The sequence below is a fragment of the Aythya fuligula genome, chromosome 7 (assembly GCF_009819795.1).
Source record: "Aythya fuligula isolate bAytFul2 chromosome 7, bAytFul2.pri, whole genome shotgun sequence".
Lineage (NCBI taxonomy): Eukaryota > Metazoa > Chordata > Aves > Anseriformes > Anatidae > Aythya > Aythya fuligula.
In genome coordinates this window covers 25762722-25778979 of record NC_045565.1, presented here as the reverse complement: position 1 = coordinate 25778979, position 16258 = coordinate 25762722, and the positions used below count along the sequence as shown (strand labels likewise).

At 39.5% G+C, this 16258-nt stretch overlaps 1 protein-coding gene across 1 annotated transcript in view; it reads right to left on the bottom strand.

The window, feature by feature from the left end:
• The window catches only part of SORCS3 (sortilin related VPS10 domain containing receptor 3), a 275315-nt gene that overhangs the window by 16210 nt on the left and 242847 nt on the right, over window positions 1-16258 (bottom strand). Inside the window, exons 17-20 of the mRNA XM_032191225.1 lie at window positions 13188-13301; window positions 11524-11695; window positions 5026-5212; window positions 2173-2306 (exon numbers count right to left, since the gene is read on the bottom strand). Of these exons, the coding sequence (XP_032047116.1) occupies window positions 2173-2306; window positions 5026-5212; window positions 11524-11695; window positions 13188-13301 (607 nt within the window). The remainder of the gene's footprint in view (window positions 1-2172; window positions 2307-5025; window positions 5213-11523; window positions 11696-13187; window positions 13302-16258) is intronic.

Genomic DNA, 16258 nt, shown 5'->3' with positions numbered 1-16258 from the left:
TGCTATTCCTCAGCATGGAACCAGAGTACATCACCTAGCAATGCCAGGCAGTCACTATGCACAGTACTACACATCACACCGTAATTCACACACAAATTAGTGTTCCCAGCTTTGACCTATACTAAGAGCCATGCAGTTTGCCCATGAGTGGGCACAGAAAGGGACTCAAGGTGTATGTTAAACATCCCAGAAGGAATTTTGATGTGATGCAGATTGTTTTATTGAAAAAAAAAAAAAAAAAAAAAAAAAAAGTTCTCTTGAAAAAAAAAATAAAAAAAATGTGTCTGCTGTTCTATCTATATCTTCTGCCATTCGCTTGTCAGATGCTAGGGGGCACAGCTGAAGTACACTTCACAAGGTAGCTGGAGAGAACACTGTGAAGAATGAAAGGTGCTCTCGATCTTTGCTTTGGCCACAGGTTAAGTGGCACCATCTTTACTAATCCATACATCAACATAATTAGGAAAAATGTACAATCACTCCAAGGTATTATCAGGTTCAACTGCCTATACTCTATTGCCTATGGGGCTGAAATTTCAGCCAGGTGATAATACAGGGAACAAATCACATTTACAGCATAGCTCCAAGCACCATGAGAGATTAATTGAAATCTTCAGTGCACAGCATTGGCTTGCTCTACCTTTTCTAGACTACTTTCTATTTCAAAAAAATCTTTTCTAAGGCCCTATTCACAATTAACTTCTACATTAAAGAGAAAAGTTGTTGCAGGAAAACTCTGGCACCCAGATGAACTCAAAAGCTTAAGGAGATAATCAAGTTATTGATGCCTAAACTGTCTCAGATACCTTAATGTCTGTCCATGCATGAGCACGGAACATAAAATAACTGAGCTGAAAGGCGATTTTGCATTCCCCCCTCTCCCTCTCAGTACAGTATGAGCTATGTGGAGTTACCCTATATTTGTCATGAACTACATGAACTAAATCTATGTACATGGGTGGTAGCCATCACTCAGCAAGGGCACAGCAACTTTCCAAGCTGCAGTAACTAGTTTTTGTTCCTGAGGTCTTCTGGTGCCTCCTCTTATGCTTCCATAAAAACAGGTGAGTTCTCCAGTGTGTGTCCTAACTTGATGTAAAATCCCAGCAGACACAGCATTCAGTTTTCTTTTTTTTTTTTTCTTGGATCCTGCTACTATTGGTAGTCAGGTTAAGAGATTAAAACACAAGCAGCTTTGTTAAAGAGAAAATCAAATACTTGTCTGCTATTTTTTTATCCCAAGTTCCCTATTTCATGTAAAATCCCCATTTTTTTCCTACTGTCATCCCACCTCAGCGCTCACCTTCAATTGCAATTTAATAATATAGACAACGACGTGACTTAAGCTGCCTTTTGTAAATAAAAGCAGATACTGAATTGCAAATTATTGGCTGTACATTTCAGAACTGTAATAATGGAAGACAGTACTTGTGTCATCTGTCTCATTCCTAAAGCCTGCATCAAAAGCTGTAGCTAATAAGCAATTCTGCTCTCTCTATTTGAAACCATGACCACAACTTGCAGTTTCACTTACTTTAATTATTGATTTTTAAAAAAAGCACTTTATAACAAATTTTTGCCGATACCCTGAAAGTTCGCTACAAAGAAGTCTCACCTCTGTCACTAATATATATCCAGGCTGTGAACAATAGTTGTGGACAGATACAAACAGTTCGTTGAGGGTCTAGCTTAAAATTCTAGATACAGTTGTCCAGTTTAATAAAGGTTATTTGAACACCAACAGCTTTAAAGTATTGTGTTGGAATCCAGCATTATATACTGCATACTGGCACATAATAGAAACACCCATGGTTATTTGAACACCATCGGTTTTTAAACAGTATCGAAAGCCAGTATTATCCCATACATAGTAGTATATAATTCAGTTAAGTTGCAAGTGAATTCTAGTAATAACAGTGTTCTTCAAAGCTCAGTAGGGCTGATAATAACCACATGTAAAAAAAAAGTAATGACTTCTAAGAACAACATGAGACGGGAGGAAACAAATTCAGAAAGGTTTAAGTTCAGATAATGACAACCTTTTTTAAGAAGAAAAAAAAAAAAAAAAAAGCACAAAAAATAAGCAAAGGCAAGAAGTTTTCATTATGGTTGAGAGAGTTCACACACTGGCACAAGCTTGGGAAGTTAAAGTGAGCCAAAAGGGAACCATACCTTGGTGTTGTTACCAAACCACCAGAAGTAGGTAAGTGTGCCTGCTTGACTGGGCCAAACTACTGCAGTGATGTTGACATCCTTATTCCTGATGGCAACAAAAGGGACACTCAGATGGACGTGTTCTACCGGACCTGCAGGAATAAACAGTTCATTATTAGAGGCTTTGAGTTAAATCCTCTCCGCTCAATTGTGAACAGCAAGGATCTTTCCTTTAAATAAATCAAAGCAAAACAAAGCACTTTAGCAGTGAGACTCTATTACAGACATGTAAGAGAATTTCAGCAGTCAATCAGCAACAGAAAAAAAATACCAGATTAATTAACAAAAATCACACTTTTTTTTTCCACTCTTAATTCTATGAGAGACAGAGATGAACATTTTTAACAGTGCTAATTTCAGACAGGGTCAGCACTGTGTTTAAAAGACAGATGTTTTAAAATGCATGCTGAGGGAGACCAATGAACTGCCTTTGCACTGGATAGGGCAGCCTGCTATCGTAGTCTTGAGGGACAGGACACAAGGGAAAGAAGGTGTTTTCTTGAAAACATATCCACTGAGCTACTAAGATTAGTGGGCAAATCATTTTAGCCTGTAAATCTGATTACATATGAGGTATTTATGGCTCAATTAAATATGTCCTGACAGTTTCTCTGTAGAAGGTGTCCAAAAGAAAGATTAATGATTTGGGGCAAGAACGGAAAACCTTAGTATTATTTTGACATTGGTCTGACCTTGAAAAGTCTTTGGGAAGAAACAAAAAAACAAAATTTTTTGTTTGTTTACTTATAGCTTTTTCTACTATCTCCATTTTATTCCTTCTCGTCCAATTTTTGGGTTTTGCTTGTGCTGACTTCTAGCTGATAACCGGGTGCATATTACACAGTGAGCCTTTCTGGTTGGTACTGGTTGGTACCTTTTTAAAACATGGAAAACTGATAGACTATCACTGTGAGAAGGAAAGGATGAAATAAGAAAGGAGTTTGTTTTTTGTGTTTTTTTTTTTTTTTTTTTTTTTTTTTTTATAAAACATTAATTTGGAGAAGCAGGAAATTTGCTGATTTTAACTGAGACAACCTCTTACGTTACCTCTCAGATCTCCAGATTTGAAATAGGGGCATCAATCACTTCACCTACATGGATCACAAGAATTTTGGAATGTAAGAGCTGTTCTTTTACCACCAGAACATATAGCTCCTAGCACAACAGGCCCCTGTTCTTGGTTTTGGCTTTCTAGACCTTGTTTTATTATTTTTTTTCTTTTCCTTTCAAAGGGGATCAGAGTCATTCCTGAAATTTGTCTGTAGCAAGTACTCAGAATAGCAGGTTTCCCCAGATATTTTCTAACAGTGCATGGTAAGAGGAAAAACACTAAAATCTTCAATTCCTTTAAGATGAGGGGATAAACTGAAGGAGAAAAAACTACTATTGCTTGAAGCCCAGGACCTTCTTTCTCCTTTTTTTCAGTACAGGGTTCCATAACCAGACAGATGTTATAATAAGGGTGAATTTGTCTGGGCAGTAGGCAATTTGTCTGGACATTTGAACTTCACTGGAAAACCTCTTATATTGATTAACATATCCAAATACATTGAAAGTCTAGTACTGAAGTATTGTAAACGCGTGGAAAGCATTTCTCTAGAAATAATGAAAATCTGACCATCAAAGAAGGCTACAGAAGTCGAAGGAGAGATCTGAGATGCTGAAGAAAAAGAGAGCAGAGTAGCACAAAAAGGCCAAAGCAATGGCCCCTCTTTGCATTCTGCTCTGAAATCCTCTACCTGGAACAGCAGTTCCTGGGAGAAAATCAGATAATCCATACAAAATTCGTTGTTATTACCAGGTAACCATCACTTTTGTCAGTTAATGGACCAAGGTGAAGGAAAAAACAGTTAATGCTCTAATAACAGGTTGTAAAATGCAGCCATGATTGACTTTGAGGGAATTATGAGCATAATAAAAGCTTCAAGGAACATTTATTCCTTCACATAGGGAGCTTGAAATTTAAAAGAAGAAAATAGTTCTTGCATTTTGGAAATGTCTGACTTTCTTCCTTTCAGTGGAAAAGCAAAAGTATAAGGCAGACAGCACAGAAGGCATTCTGACACGCAAAGGGAGATGTGGACATGGCTGAAAACACCGTTAGGGGCACAGCTGAAGAGGTACATCTGAATGCAGACAGAGATCCCTGCCCAGGAGACCTAGTACTCTGAGAGCAGGACAAAGAACCAGGATCTTTCTGGTCTCATCCTTAGTTCCACACCTTCCTCAAGCTTTGATAAAGCCAGCAAGGGGCTCTACAAATCTGCTCACGTGCCAAGTGGAGACAGATTGCATTGATCTAAAAATAGGATGGGAAAGTCAGGAGTGCATGTCAAACATATCAAACATGAAAAGTAGCATATTAGTCCTCAGTATATTAATATCACAGGAAGTATGTTCAGGATAATGATTTTTGTCTTATTTAATTAACACTGAAAATTCCCAAATTCTGAATCAGAATTTAGTAGATTAATCTAAACCTCCTGGTATCCGAAGCACACTGAAAACATACATTTGGACTTTGTTTCATTTGCTATTTGGCCTTTAACCTTTTCAGAACCATTTCCACGCTTTTCATTGTACCTATGAGTACAGAAGATATACTTTTGTTAAAAGATGCTTCCCTTTCTCTTCATTCAATAAAATTTACTTAGCAAGATAGAAGAGCATCTAAAAATCCAAGCCTTTGGTAGAGTGTGTGTTGCACATATATGTGGGGTTTGCATGTATTCCTAGACTCAACTGAATTTAGGGGGATTTTCAGTGGGGTCAGGATTTCGCCCAAGGAATCAAGCAGGAGGAACTACTTACAGACCACATGCAGGAAGAGGACAGCAGTATCAGAGCCCAGGCTGTTTTCTGCATAGGCTGTCACCTGAAAAATTCCAGCACTCTTATACACATGCCGGATGCCATCCTCAACGGGGCTAAAATTTGCATAGGATACTGCAATGCCATCTCCAAAATCAAGTTGAATGTTTGTCCTCTGGAGATCACCCTGCAACGGAAAAGGCTGGATTAGGAAACTGGGTTGATAAGACTTCCCTCTGTCCCACTGCTTAGCTCTATTTCATTAACATGGATGCAAATTCTTAACTTTACCAAAAAAGTTTAGCTTCATTCTGTCAGTCTCAAAAGGGGCCTGACTCAAATCAAGCTAATTATATACCAGCAACACTTAAAGTAGATGAGCATTTGCACCTGTAAAGAAGTGTTATTCCCTCATCTTGGGTTTAGAGATTTAAAGAGGGTATAGTGCCAAAGGTGCATATATCAAGGGGACTGTGTTTGATTCATCTGGTGCAATGCACAGTTGGGGATTATGTATCGCTGAAGTGATGCATAAAGGGTTGCTTTGCACAACCCTTTGCTGAATGGCTGACATCCAACAAGCATCTCCATCAGAAGCAAAAAGATGGGAGACACTACACTGATAGGAGTCCAGATCCTAACTGGAGAGGAATTCCCAGGTGTACGTGGAAGCCTCAGGGATATTTTGAAGACAGAGCAATAGTTGAGGTGGCTCTTAAAGATATTCCAAAGAAACAAAACCTGGTTACTGAGATACTGTAAGTCAAGCCTAAGTTAGTTTTTCAGGCATCCTAAATAGCCAATTGAAGAGAGAGAGACAAGACACCAACACATCCTGTCCTAAGATAACTGAGACAGGTGACATGGATTATCTTCTGCAAATATCCTTCTCCATACCCTGATGATAAAAAGTCTAGATAACTAATTTCAGCCAGACATGTAACTTCTGGATGGCTGAATTTATACAGGTTGAGTCCCACATGGAGCACTGACAGCTTTTGTCTAATGTCAGTCAACACAGAGACAGGGCCCCATGATACACAGGAGAATGAAATAGATGATGAGAAAATCCCTTCTATGATTACTGTCAATGACAGCTATTAAATGAAGGGGAGAACAACAGACAAGAGATTCCAGCATTGCAGGTATTGTCTAGAAGCAGCAGCTGCACTGTTTTAATTTAAATCATGCTTTAAACCACTGTAGTTGAACTATAGAAGTGTCTGTTATTTCAGTTTCTAGGAGCCTTATTATGTACTTGTTCCCAGCTGACTAAAAGTAACACAAAACAAGGCTAATTTAAACAGAGTGAAAGCCCACTGCAGTGATTTCACTAAACTGAAATAAAATTACACCCCAGATTAAATCTCTGCAGCTTTCTGTGTGTGCATATATATATATATATATAAACTGTATTGGCCCAAGTAATTTCCTATCATGAAAAAGGCTCCACTGCATTCACTATGAGTGAAAATACCATTACATTTTAGAGATGCTCCCAGCCCCAAAGTAAAAACAATCTTCACCAATATTGATGAGAGTGAGATTCCAGAGGAAAAAAAAAAAATGGGGGGATGGCAAAAATTCCTGCTCTTAGATGTATTTTTTGTGTGTTGGGTTTGGTTTTCTTTTGTTCTTAAAAATAAATAAATAAATAAATAATAAAAAGGAAATGCAACAATACAACAATATTTCATGGCCATTTCATAAACACCATTTGCTGCATTTGCTTTGAGTGTGCAAGGTCAGGATCAAAGCTAATGTCAGTTCCAGTAAGTACTGATCTAAGCAGGGGAAGCAACCATGGAACTCGCAGCCAGTTCTTATGTACTTCCTATCTCTTCACAGCCAGTTCAAACCCTGCAGGGTCCTACATCCACTGGCCTGTGTAAGTGGCAACGGCAGGACTGTCACAGCCAGGACGGTGCATTCTGCTACTGGTCCTGGTCCCAAAAGTGCACCTGATCTTGTCCTTTAGATGGAAACCCTAGGAGCTCAGACAATAAGCCAGACTACACTGCAGTATGGTCCTCTGTGTAGTCCTAATCAGGACTGTAGCATGCCCCACAAACTTTATCTTCCCCATAGGCTGTGCTTGCATTAACAAATCAGGGCACAGAAAGGCTATTTTCAGGGATGAATTTCCCTCGAGTGTACACTTAAGAGTCTTCAAATACACATCCATCTAATCAGGTCTATTATGTAGATTTTGAAATATGAGTATTTGGTTACAGGTGTTAGATTTCTTTCCTTTCTTGCTCCACCATTCCCATATCACAGGAGCCAGGGGAGTTTTGCTATTGAATTTATCAAGGCACCATTTTCACCTCTGTCATACTAGGACATTAAAAATACAGTAGAAACCAAAAAGAAAACATAGATGAATAGAGTGGAATTGACAGTAGAACCTATCTATAATATTGCCAATAATATCCTTTTCATAGATAGGTGCTTTTTTTTTTTTTCTTTTTGTCATCACTCAGCAGAATTCTCTAGCAAGGACAAAATTACACTCTTGAGATATTCAGTTATTTGATAGAAAGACTCCCACAGCTTGTTAAGCCCTTCAAAACTACTTCTCAAGAGAATGCTCTAAGACCACAAGCTCATCTCATATGGAAGGCACTGAACAGGAGATAAAAATTTGATCTGGGATGGATTCATCACTGGTGACCTCGGGATGCCACTCTTGCACCTATCTTTGCAGCTCCCCTCTCCTGCCTTACAATTCTCTTTTCTATTTTGTCCTTGCTTCTCCAGTCCGATTCTATTTGAAAGGGGAAAGTTTGAAGTGGAGAAACAGGAACAGATTTTTTCTGGCTAAGCAATAGCAGATGCTCTTCCCAGGCAATTATCAGAGTTTGGTCTTCAATGAAAATCTAGCTCATCACACTAATCTTTCCTTTCTCCCTTCCATACCTCTGTATCCAGTATATAAAATAGTAAAAGAAATGTGTTAGCCCATACATGATGTCAGACGTTTATGAATATAAATTAAAATAAAAGTGGTTGGAAGCATTTCAAATGGGTAAAAATCATTGTTTTCCATATATATTCAAGAGGCGCATTTTATTGCTTTCAGCTCTGTAAACTACCAAAAGCTAAAGGCTGTCACAAAAACCGGAGCTCTGCATATGAGCAGGAAAAAGGTAGTGGGATGGGTGGAAAAGTGTTTTGCCATGTAACAGCCTTTCAAAGCCATCTCCCCATCAAGACTAGCCTGGAAGTTTCAGTTACAGTTTTCCTGCCTGTATACCTATGATATATTTTGGTCATAAAACCACAAATAATCCACAAAAGGCAAAGGTAAAGGAACTCAGTGCAGAGCACCAAGGATCAGAAACAAAGCAACTGCTGGCAGAGAAGAGGCTTGGGAGTGAACTCTTCTTCCCATTGCATTCACAGACCCACAACCTCATTGATGCTGAATCAAAAGCTGCAGCTCCTCTAATGAAGCTCTTAAATTGCTTGCATAAAAATATGGTATGGATGTGGCTATCTCTTTCTATAAACACAGTTTAGTAATCTACTAATAGATATGCAGAGCTCTTATACTTGCTCAGGCTTGTTCTTTGAATAGTCACTGCTTGCTTTCTCAGCTCACTTGCAATTACAACCCTGTTATCAAGCTATGCCATCACCTTATAATTACTCAAAGAGGGAAGCTGTGAGACAACATAAACAGAAGACAATGGAACAGAACAGCGCAATAAGTGGAGCTGCCACATAAACAACCATTTAGGCCTGAGGGGCATTTATGTATCCTTCAGAGGGCAGCTGGGGATACACAGGAATGATCAGATGGAAAAAATATACATAGATCTGGTCAAGAACACAACTCCATACAACATCTTGGCAGTCTTAATTCTTTGGGCTCAAACTCAAACTTGCTTTTTTTTTTTCTTTTTTTTTTTTTAATTATAAAAACAAAAAAGGTTCTCAGTTCCTCATGTTCCTCTGCATATATACACAGTTCAAATCACAGCCCAGCCCCATACTTCTAAAAACACAGCAAAATCAGTCACTCTGCTTCTCTTTGTCCATTGTCGTCACCACGCACATATTCTGAATTACCACTGTGAATAATACTATGAAGGCTGAAACTGTAAATCCTGAGAAATTTAGTTTTCCACTAGCTATAAGAAAATATTCATTTACCATTGGACAACATAAAGGTCAGTCACTCACACCAGTATATCGAGGGTGTTTGTCTTTCTAGGAGGTAGAAAGAAACTGATGGCTAAGCACAAAGTTGCTGATCAGGGTTAGTCCAGAAGAGCAGAAAGGAGGGATGGAGGCCACACACGTACCATAGGAGGGCTTGTCAGACTGTTGTGTGGCTCAGAAGGTAAGTGCAGACATGGGTGCGATGCCAACCACTAAGAAACAGACTGAGTAGATAAGGTGAAAGGAGGCTGGAATTAATCTGTGTGACAGCAAGATATGTACTAATAAAGACTTCAGGAATGGTTTACTAATTACTAAAATGTTGTAAATTACTCCTTAGTAATTTGATGACAACTCATTTGTTTTGCTAATTGTCCTTTCAATCAGTCTCAGGTTCACACTGAAAGACTGGAATACTTTTTTGCCCAAAATCTCAGTGTGATTTTTTCCTCTGAAAATGACCTTTTATTTTAAGAAACCAACTCAACATACGGCTCTCTGTGGAGTAAGCTGTTCACCCAAAAAATATACGTTCTTGAAAATACTCTTCTTAGAAAAAAAAAAAAAAAAAACTGTTTCAATGAAATGTTTCTCTAACTATCCTTATTTTTTAACAAAGGATAGTCAACTCCCTCACATATTTATTCAGCTGCCTCTTCAGTCTCTGAAGCCTTGTAAAGGCTCCACTCTGCAGCTACTTTGACTGCTGACTTATTCCCCATCTGTTTATCATTCTTTGTATGCAGCAGTTCCGCTTGAGTTCCTTAATAAATTACTACTAGATTCCTAATTTTTAGATTATGTCTGTTCTTTTCTGAACTCCCACTCACTAGTGTCTATACAAATCGTCTTACCATGTCAAGTCTGCAGAATATAAAAGAATCAGCCAGGTAGACAAGAAATCCCCTTTGTATAAAAGCAGAGCAGGCATGAACCTCTGAGGAAGTATGTAAAGAAGCCCTGTCAGATTAGTGTGGTCCCAATGAAATGTCTAGTTACTGCATAAGATTTTAAATTAATAGAAGTGTGTGTGTTTAAAAAATAATAATAAGGTATCACAAGAAAAAAAAAAAAAAAAGAAAAAAAAAAAAAAACACAAAAACTTCCCTATTGCAGTATGCTCAGACTTTCAACAGCTTGTATTCTTGAAAGTCTAAGCTGATGGAAGCTACACCTGGGACTGGGAGGGGTAGAAACACAACATTTGTTCTGTTCCTAATAAGATTTTCCTAGAGATCTACTGCTGCTTGTTGTCAGAGGCAGGGTTATGTTCATGACCACGACCTGTCTGGCTACCAGCTGTACCCAGGTACTATCCCAAAACAAAGTACATGGGGCAGAGTAGATGACAAAATGTACTGTTGGTTCTCCAGCACCACCTCGCTCCCTGGCTGCCACTCCTGAGATACTCGAAGATGGCAGAAGTAAGGTTGTGAGTTTACTCTTAAGTACAGAACAGATGTACCACGAGCCATGCTGGGAAAATCAGTGTCCAATCTGACCTCGAGCCTCCAAGTACACCTTCCATTGGCAGTCAGGAATTCCCAGTAGGGGAATGTAGCAGCTGCAAAGAGAGCAGGGATTCCTGCAGTGCAGACACATATACCTTTAAAAATCAAACCAGACCAGAAGAGGTAAAAGGTCATTTGAAAAACCCTCCTTCCAGCCCAAAGACTTACTAAATGCCCTACTTATCCAATTGTTCGCTGGTCCACAAACTTTAAAGAACCATATATGCTCACCAAGCAGAGGTAATTGAGACTAACAGAGGGAATCCTACTGCATCACAAACAAATCAGACAGAGGCTGTATCCTCTACTCACAGAAGTGGGTTGAGAAGCCTCAATTTCTACTGCAAAGCAATAATGTTTGAACTTCCCTCTCTGCTCTCCATAAAACCAAAAATGTTCCCCAGTGTTCATAACCTTTCCCAACAATGTTTCACCTAAGACAGAACTAAAGGTTTGCAACTCAGAAACTGAGAATTATTAAACACAGAGACTCCATCTCTGCCTCACAAACTCCCTAAACTGCAGCTCAGAAGCAACAAGAAACTAGTGGAGAAATAAATTTTTAATCAAATCTCCTATCTTTCTTGAGCATCATCTTCATTCTCACTGATAGACAGGAAAACCAGCCAAATAAACATTTGACTTGACTTGTTTCTACATTTCATGTACAGCCCTCTCCTGCATTCTTCCAAGTCTCAGGAATGTTCATCGTTTTGTGACCTGCCTGACTGTTCTTTTCTTCTCAACAGCCTGACAGGTGAAGGGAAAATAATACTGATCCTGTGACACTATGAAAGGCTTGCTGGGCTTGGTAACACACCTCGTCCATAAGGATGATGAAAGTGGCATTCTGCCCTTGCTCTGTGACCAACTTTCCATCAGCGGTGAGGATGTGCAGTCCTCGAGGTGCTTTTCCAGGGCATTTCTCCACCTTGGCCATATACTTCTCTCGCAAGCCATCTGTGCAGTTGTTAGACACAATCCTTCGGTACCTGGGGAGCAGTAACAAAAGGAGATTGGGCTCAAGCAGTGGGTGGAAAATTTTCTTTGTTTAGTTTTATTTCCCCATATTAATGCATGCATTTTCTCAAAGGCTAACTGCCTGCATGATTCTGTCACTAAAAGAAGGAATCAAAGAAATCTCATACTTTTTTAAATTGGAGAAAGCCAAACAAATCACAATTCAACCTTCTCCAGAGATTCTCAGCAGCACCAGTGAGAACAGTCAGACACTGTGGAAGTGAATTACTCTGTGCTGTTGAAAGGCAAAGAATTCCCCCAACTCGCTATGCCTGCAGGATTGTCCTCTGCATCCCAGCTTTTTATTACATTGTGTCTGCCTCCACTCTGCTAGAAGGCACTTGGAAGAATCTGGCAAGGGCTTTGTCCAGTTCAATTTTAAAAATTTTCAATGATGTGTTTTTGTTTTTCTCTTGGCTCTGCTTGGAAGAGATTAGCAAACTTGCAAGACACATGGCTATTCCCGGAGTTGTTGAGAGGAATTAACCCTTTCTAGTAATTTCACACGAAAGTACAGGGTTGGTTAAGAAGATCCAGAGTCCAGCTGTTGCATTCTTGCCCCTCTGTTAAGAAGGCTACAAGCAATCACATTGGGTTCCTGTAGGGAATTATAGGGTTCCTGTAATTACATCTCATGTTTATAGCAACTCTTAAACTGAGGGGTGGTGAGGGGGATGTTATCCCTGAAGCAAAGTGAATCCAAACTCACAGCAGCCCCACTTCCTTCAGCCACCTTCAACTACCAGCCATAAATGACCCTGTCATAATAAATGAGCATTCAGGACCCACGACTCAGAAACAGCCCTGAAAAATCTTCAGGGCCTTCAGTGCCTGAGAAGGAACATCGCAGTTTTGCATCATCAAGTACAACCACCATTTCAGAGAATCCCCCGCACAACAGAATAGCATTTGCAAAATGATACTACCATAATAAACCAACACTTGCCATCTGTTCTGGGTAAAACCAAGAGAAACCAGCACATGTAGCTTGTGTGAAATCTCAAGGCACTGTATATACAAAGTGAAAATGGCAGGAGGGGGGAAAATTCATGAGGCTAAAAATTGCTCATTGGAGCCTCCCCAGAAGCTGCTATAAATAAGAGCTTTAAGATAGAACAAGATTCAATAAGAAACAGTGGGAAACACCTTGAACTTGCCCTTTTAAATGTTCATCTGCTTCTCAGATACACCTTCCTGATTCGTGTTTTAATTTTGCAGCAAAGAGAAGCTCCAAGCCTAGGCTCCAGAGATCATACATCACTTGATAGCAATACAATATCTACATGTCATTTATGTTAATATGCTTCTCCCTGTCTCTGAGGAATGAGGCAATGTTCCATACAGCTGCTGCTGCAAACATTACCTCATGAATAAGACTGGAAAAGAGCCAGGAGGGATGCAGAGGAAAAGACCATCCAGGTTCTCTTGTCTACCAAAACCAGAGAGATGGAAAGGTTCGCTTACCCAGTGCTGTTCAAGTAGCTTTGACCAATACTGCAATCCTTGGACAGGGAAGATGGGCTGAACCAGAAGGCTGGGACACACTGGTTGTTGCTGTGCCTCTCATAGCCATAGTCACTATGGAAACAATAAGTCATGAGTGCATTGCTGTACCCATTCATTGGATTTCACTCACTTTTCAGTGATGTTTTTATTCCCGAGTGCACGTGTTGGTGGCTCTCTTCGGGAGGGCATGACCTGGTGGATTAGGCTCATTCAGAGACAAAGTGCTTGATAAGTTAGAGGTGCATGAACAGTTCACAGAAGGTGTGAGAGACCTGACAGCACCAGAATTTCCAGCCTTAGAGAGCACTGGAGGACTTGCATTTCATTTGGTAACAAAACAGGTGCAGAAATTCAGAAAGAAAATTGTATTGTTAATTTCTTTTCATTCTTTTGCTTTGCTTCCTTTTTGCAATCTTTGTTTTCAGAATAATCCAGATTAATTCCAAGATCTAATGACACTTTTTCCACAAGGAAGCACTTAGGAATGTAAAACAGTAGGAATGCTTCCTGAACAACTAGCCTGTGTGTGTGTACAGACACGTATGTTAATGGCCTCCCTTCTCTTTGACCAAGCTATGATTGGCCTGAAAGAAAAACACAGTTTTGTTTTGTTCTTTTTCCCAACACTAAATTAAAAATTACTGCCAATTTGGTAAACTAAGGATTACATGATATTATGTCAAATAGGGAAGGTAATCCAGAGTACCAATGCTTCTTTAGAGCACCAGAGAGTGGAAACACACCTAATTGCATCTAAGATTTTTTTTATTTTTATTTTTTTTTACAGATGCTTTTGCATGCCAATATTATGATGAAGCAATAGGATTAATCCAAAGCTTTCCAAAAGTTTTAATAGGCTCTTGCTCAGGTTTGTATGTATATCCCTTATTGGCAGGCTGGATTCAAGGGGCAAATAAAAAGGCAATCTGGATTGTTGCCCAAAGCACGTTAAAAAATGCCAACAAATTAAACCTTTGTGTAAACAGAGATACTGCAGAAGCCACTGCCTTGAAAACGCTCTCTGCCCTTTAGGATACTCCAAGCTTTATCTTTTTACCTATTCAGTGTCTGAATTGCCGGCAAGAAAGTCTCCAGGAAGACCTTTGGTAAGACAAAATTGTGCTATGTCCCCAGTGACCCCAGCTACTTTTTTGGAGGGCAAAAAATCTGCAAGCTACTTTAAAAGGTTCAGAGATTCCCTAATGCTCTTTCCCTCAACATTCAATTTAATCATTCTCAGTGGGTCCGACCTGCACAGTCAAAAATGCCTGGCAGTGACTTGGTAATTAAAAATATTCAGGAGGAGCTGTACTTTGCCCTAAAGAAGAAAAGAGCTGCATAAATATTTAATAAAATTAAAGACAACATTGCTGTATGCCCTCAAGGTTCTGTGCTTGTTCATTAACTTCTGGTAAATGTATATTAAAACCTCACATGCTGCCCACCTTCCTTCTCATAAGCCCCAGGGTTTGCATAAGTTAAGGAAATAATCAAGTCCAGCTGCTGTGCTGTCTTTCTCAGAAAAACTATCTTGACAGAGTAAATAAAGAATCAAGGGGAAAAAAAAATAAAGATCAGTGAGCATTTTAATAACACTCCTGAGTTCCTTCTGCCATTCTTTGTCAAAAAAAAAAAAAAAAAAAAAAGACCAAGGTTTTCTATTTAAAATGACTGAGGGTTTCCAGAATCACCTCAATCTTAACTTGCGAGTGGCTGTCGAACTGGGGTCCTGGATTATGTTTTATGCCCCTGAAATTCATATCAGCCTTATATCTAACAGCAGGAAACTGATATCACTGCAACAAGGGCTCTGTGACCAAATGAGAGGGAACACAGCTGTCACAGCTTGCGCTGTAGGGCTCCCACAGACATTTGTTCTGTCTGCACAGCTCTCAGCGGACAAATGAAATCAAACGTAGTAGGGTGGGATGCTCTGTGACCAGAAAAAAATCTCCAAACCTACTTACTGGAGAGGTGTGGAGACAATGTTTTGGGTCCTGCAGTTCAGTGCACACACACAACCCCAGTTGCCAACCTTCCTCCTTTCTCTGAATCTCCATGGGACATGCTCACTTCACACACAAGAAGCAGGCCAAAATACTGCCAGAAAAGCCTGAGTGGACATCTTTCCTTTTCAAAAGCACCAACTGAAAGAGTAGGAGCTGTCTCTCCAACTACAGATACATACAATGGGGACTTATCTCCATACGCTCCCTGTATAGATCCTTCTCCTAGTTAGCAAAAATGTGTTTTTCAGCATCTCCCATTCTCATGTGGACATCCAAAAGGTGGCAGATGAATCATATCCTAGAAAAATGTGTGTCTTTCCATGGTCTAAAGAACTGCCTCGTCCTTTAGAAGTCAGAGCCCATGAGTCCACCTTTCTTCTTCTTTGAAAATCACCTTTAAGACAACTCAAGCTTAGCACCCCATTTACAGCACTACTCTTTTTTTTTTTTTTTTTCAAACTACCTTCTTCCAATTAGCCCTGCAGACTAGCATCAAATCTCACCCTTAAATTGAAGCTGGTTCTTCTGATTTTCCATTACCAGCTGTAACAATTTTACAATTGGAAGCCAGTTAACGATTCCATTGGCAGTGCAGAATCTGAAACAAAAGCCAGCTTGCTGTCCTCTAACTGCATTTCTTCTGCAGGACTGACAAGGTTAACAGCAATATTCTCTCATGTTACTGGGAAACTTAAACAAAAATGATACTGTACGTATGCAAGGAGCAGGTCAATTAAATGAAAAGGTGCATTCTGATGCAAACCCTTTTCAAGGCAGAACAGCACTTAAGGCCAATTTAGCTACCGCAGTTTTCCACTTACAGCTTAGAAAAGACAAGCTTCACTGTGAAATTATAAAGCTGGTGAGGCACAAAGCCGGAGAAAAATAATAAAAAATAATAATAAAAAAAAAAAGAGCAAAGACATAAGCATCTCTGGAGATCAGTTCTTGGTGCAGCTCAGAGGCATATGCGAATGCCAAGGGCAGACATTGCAGGGCAAAATACCTTGTTCATCCTGC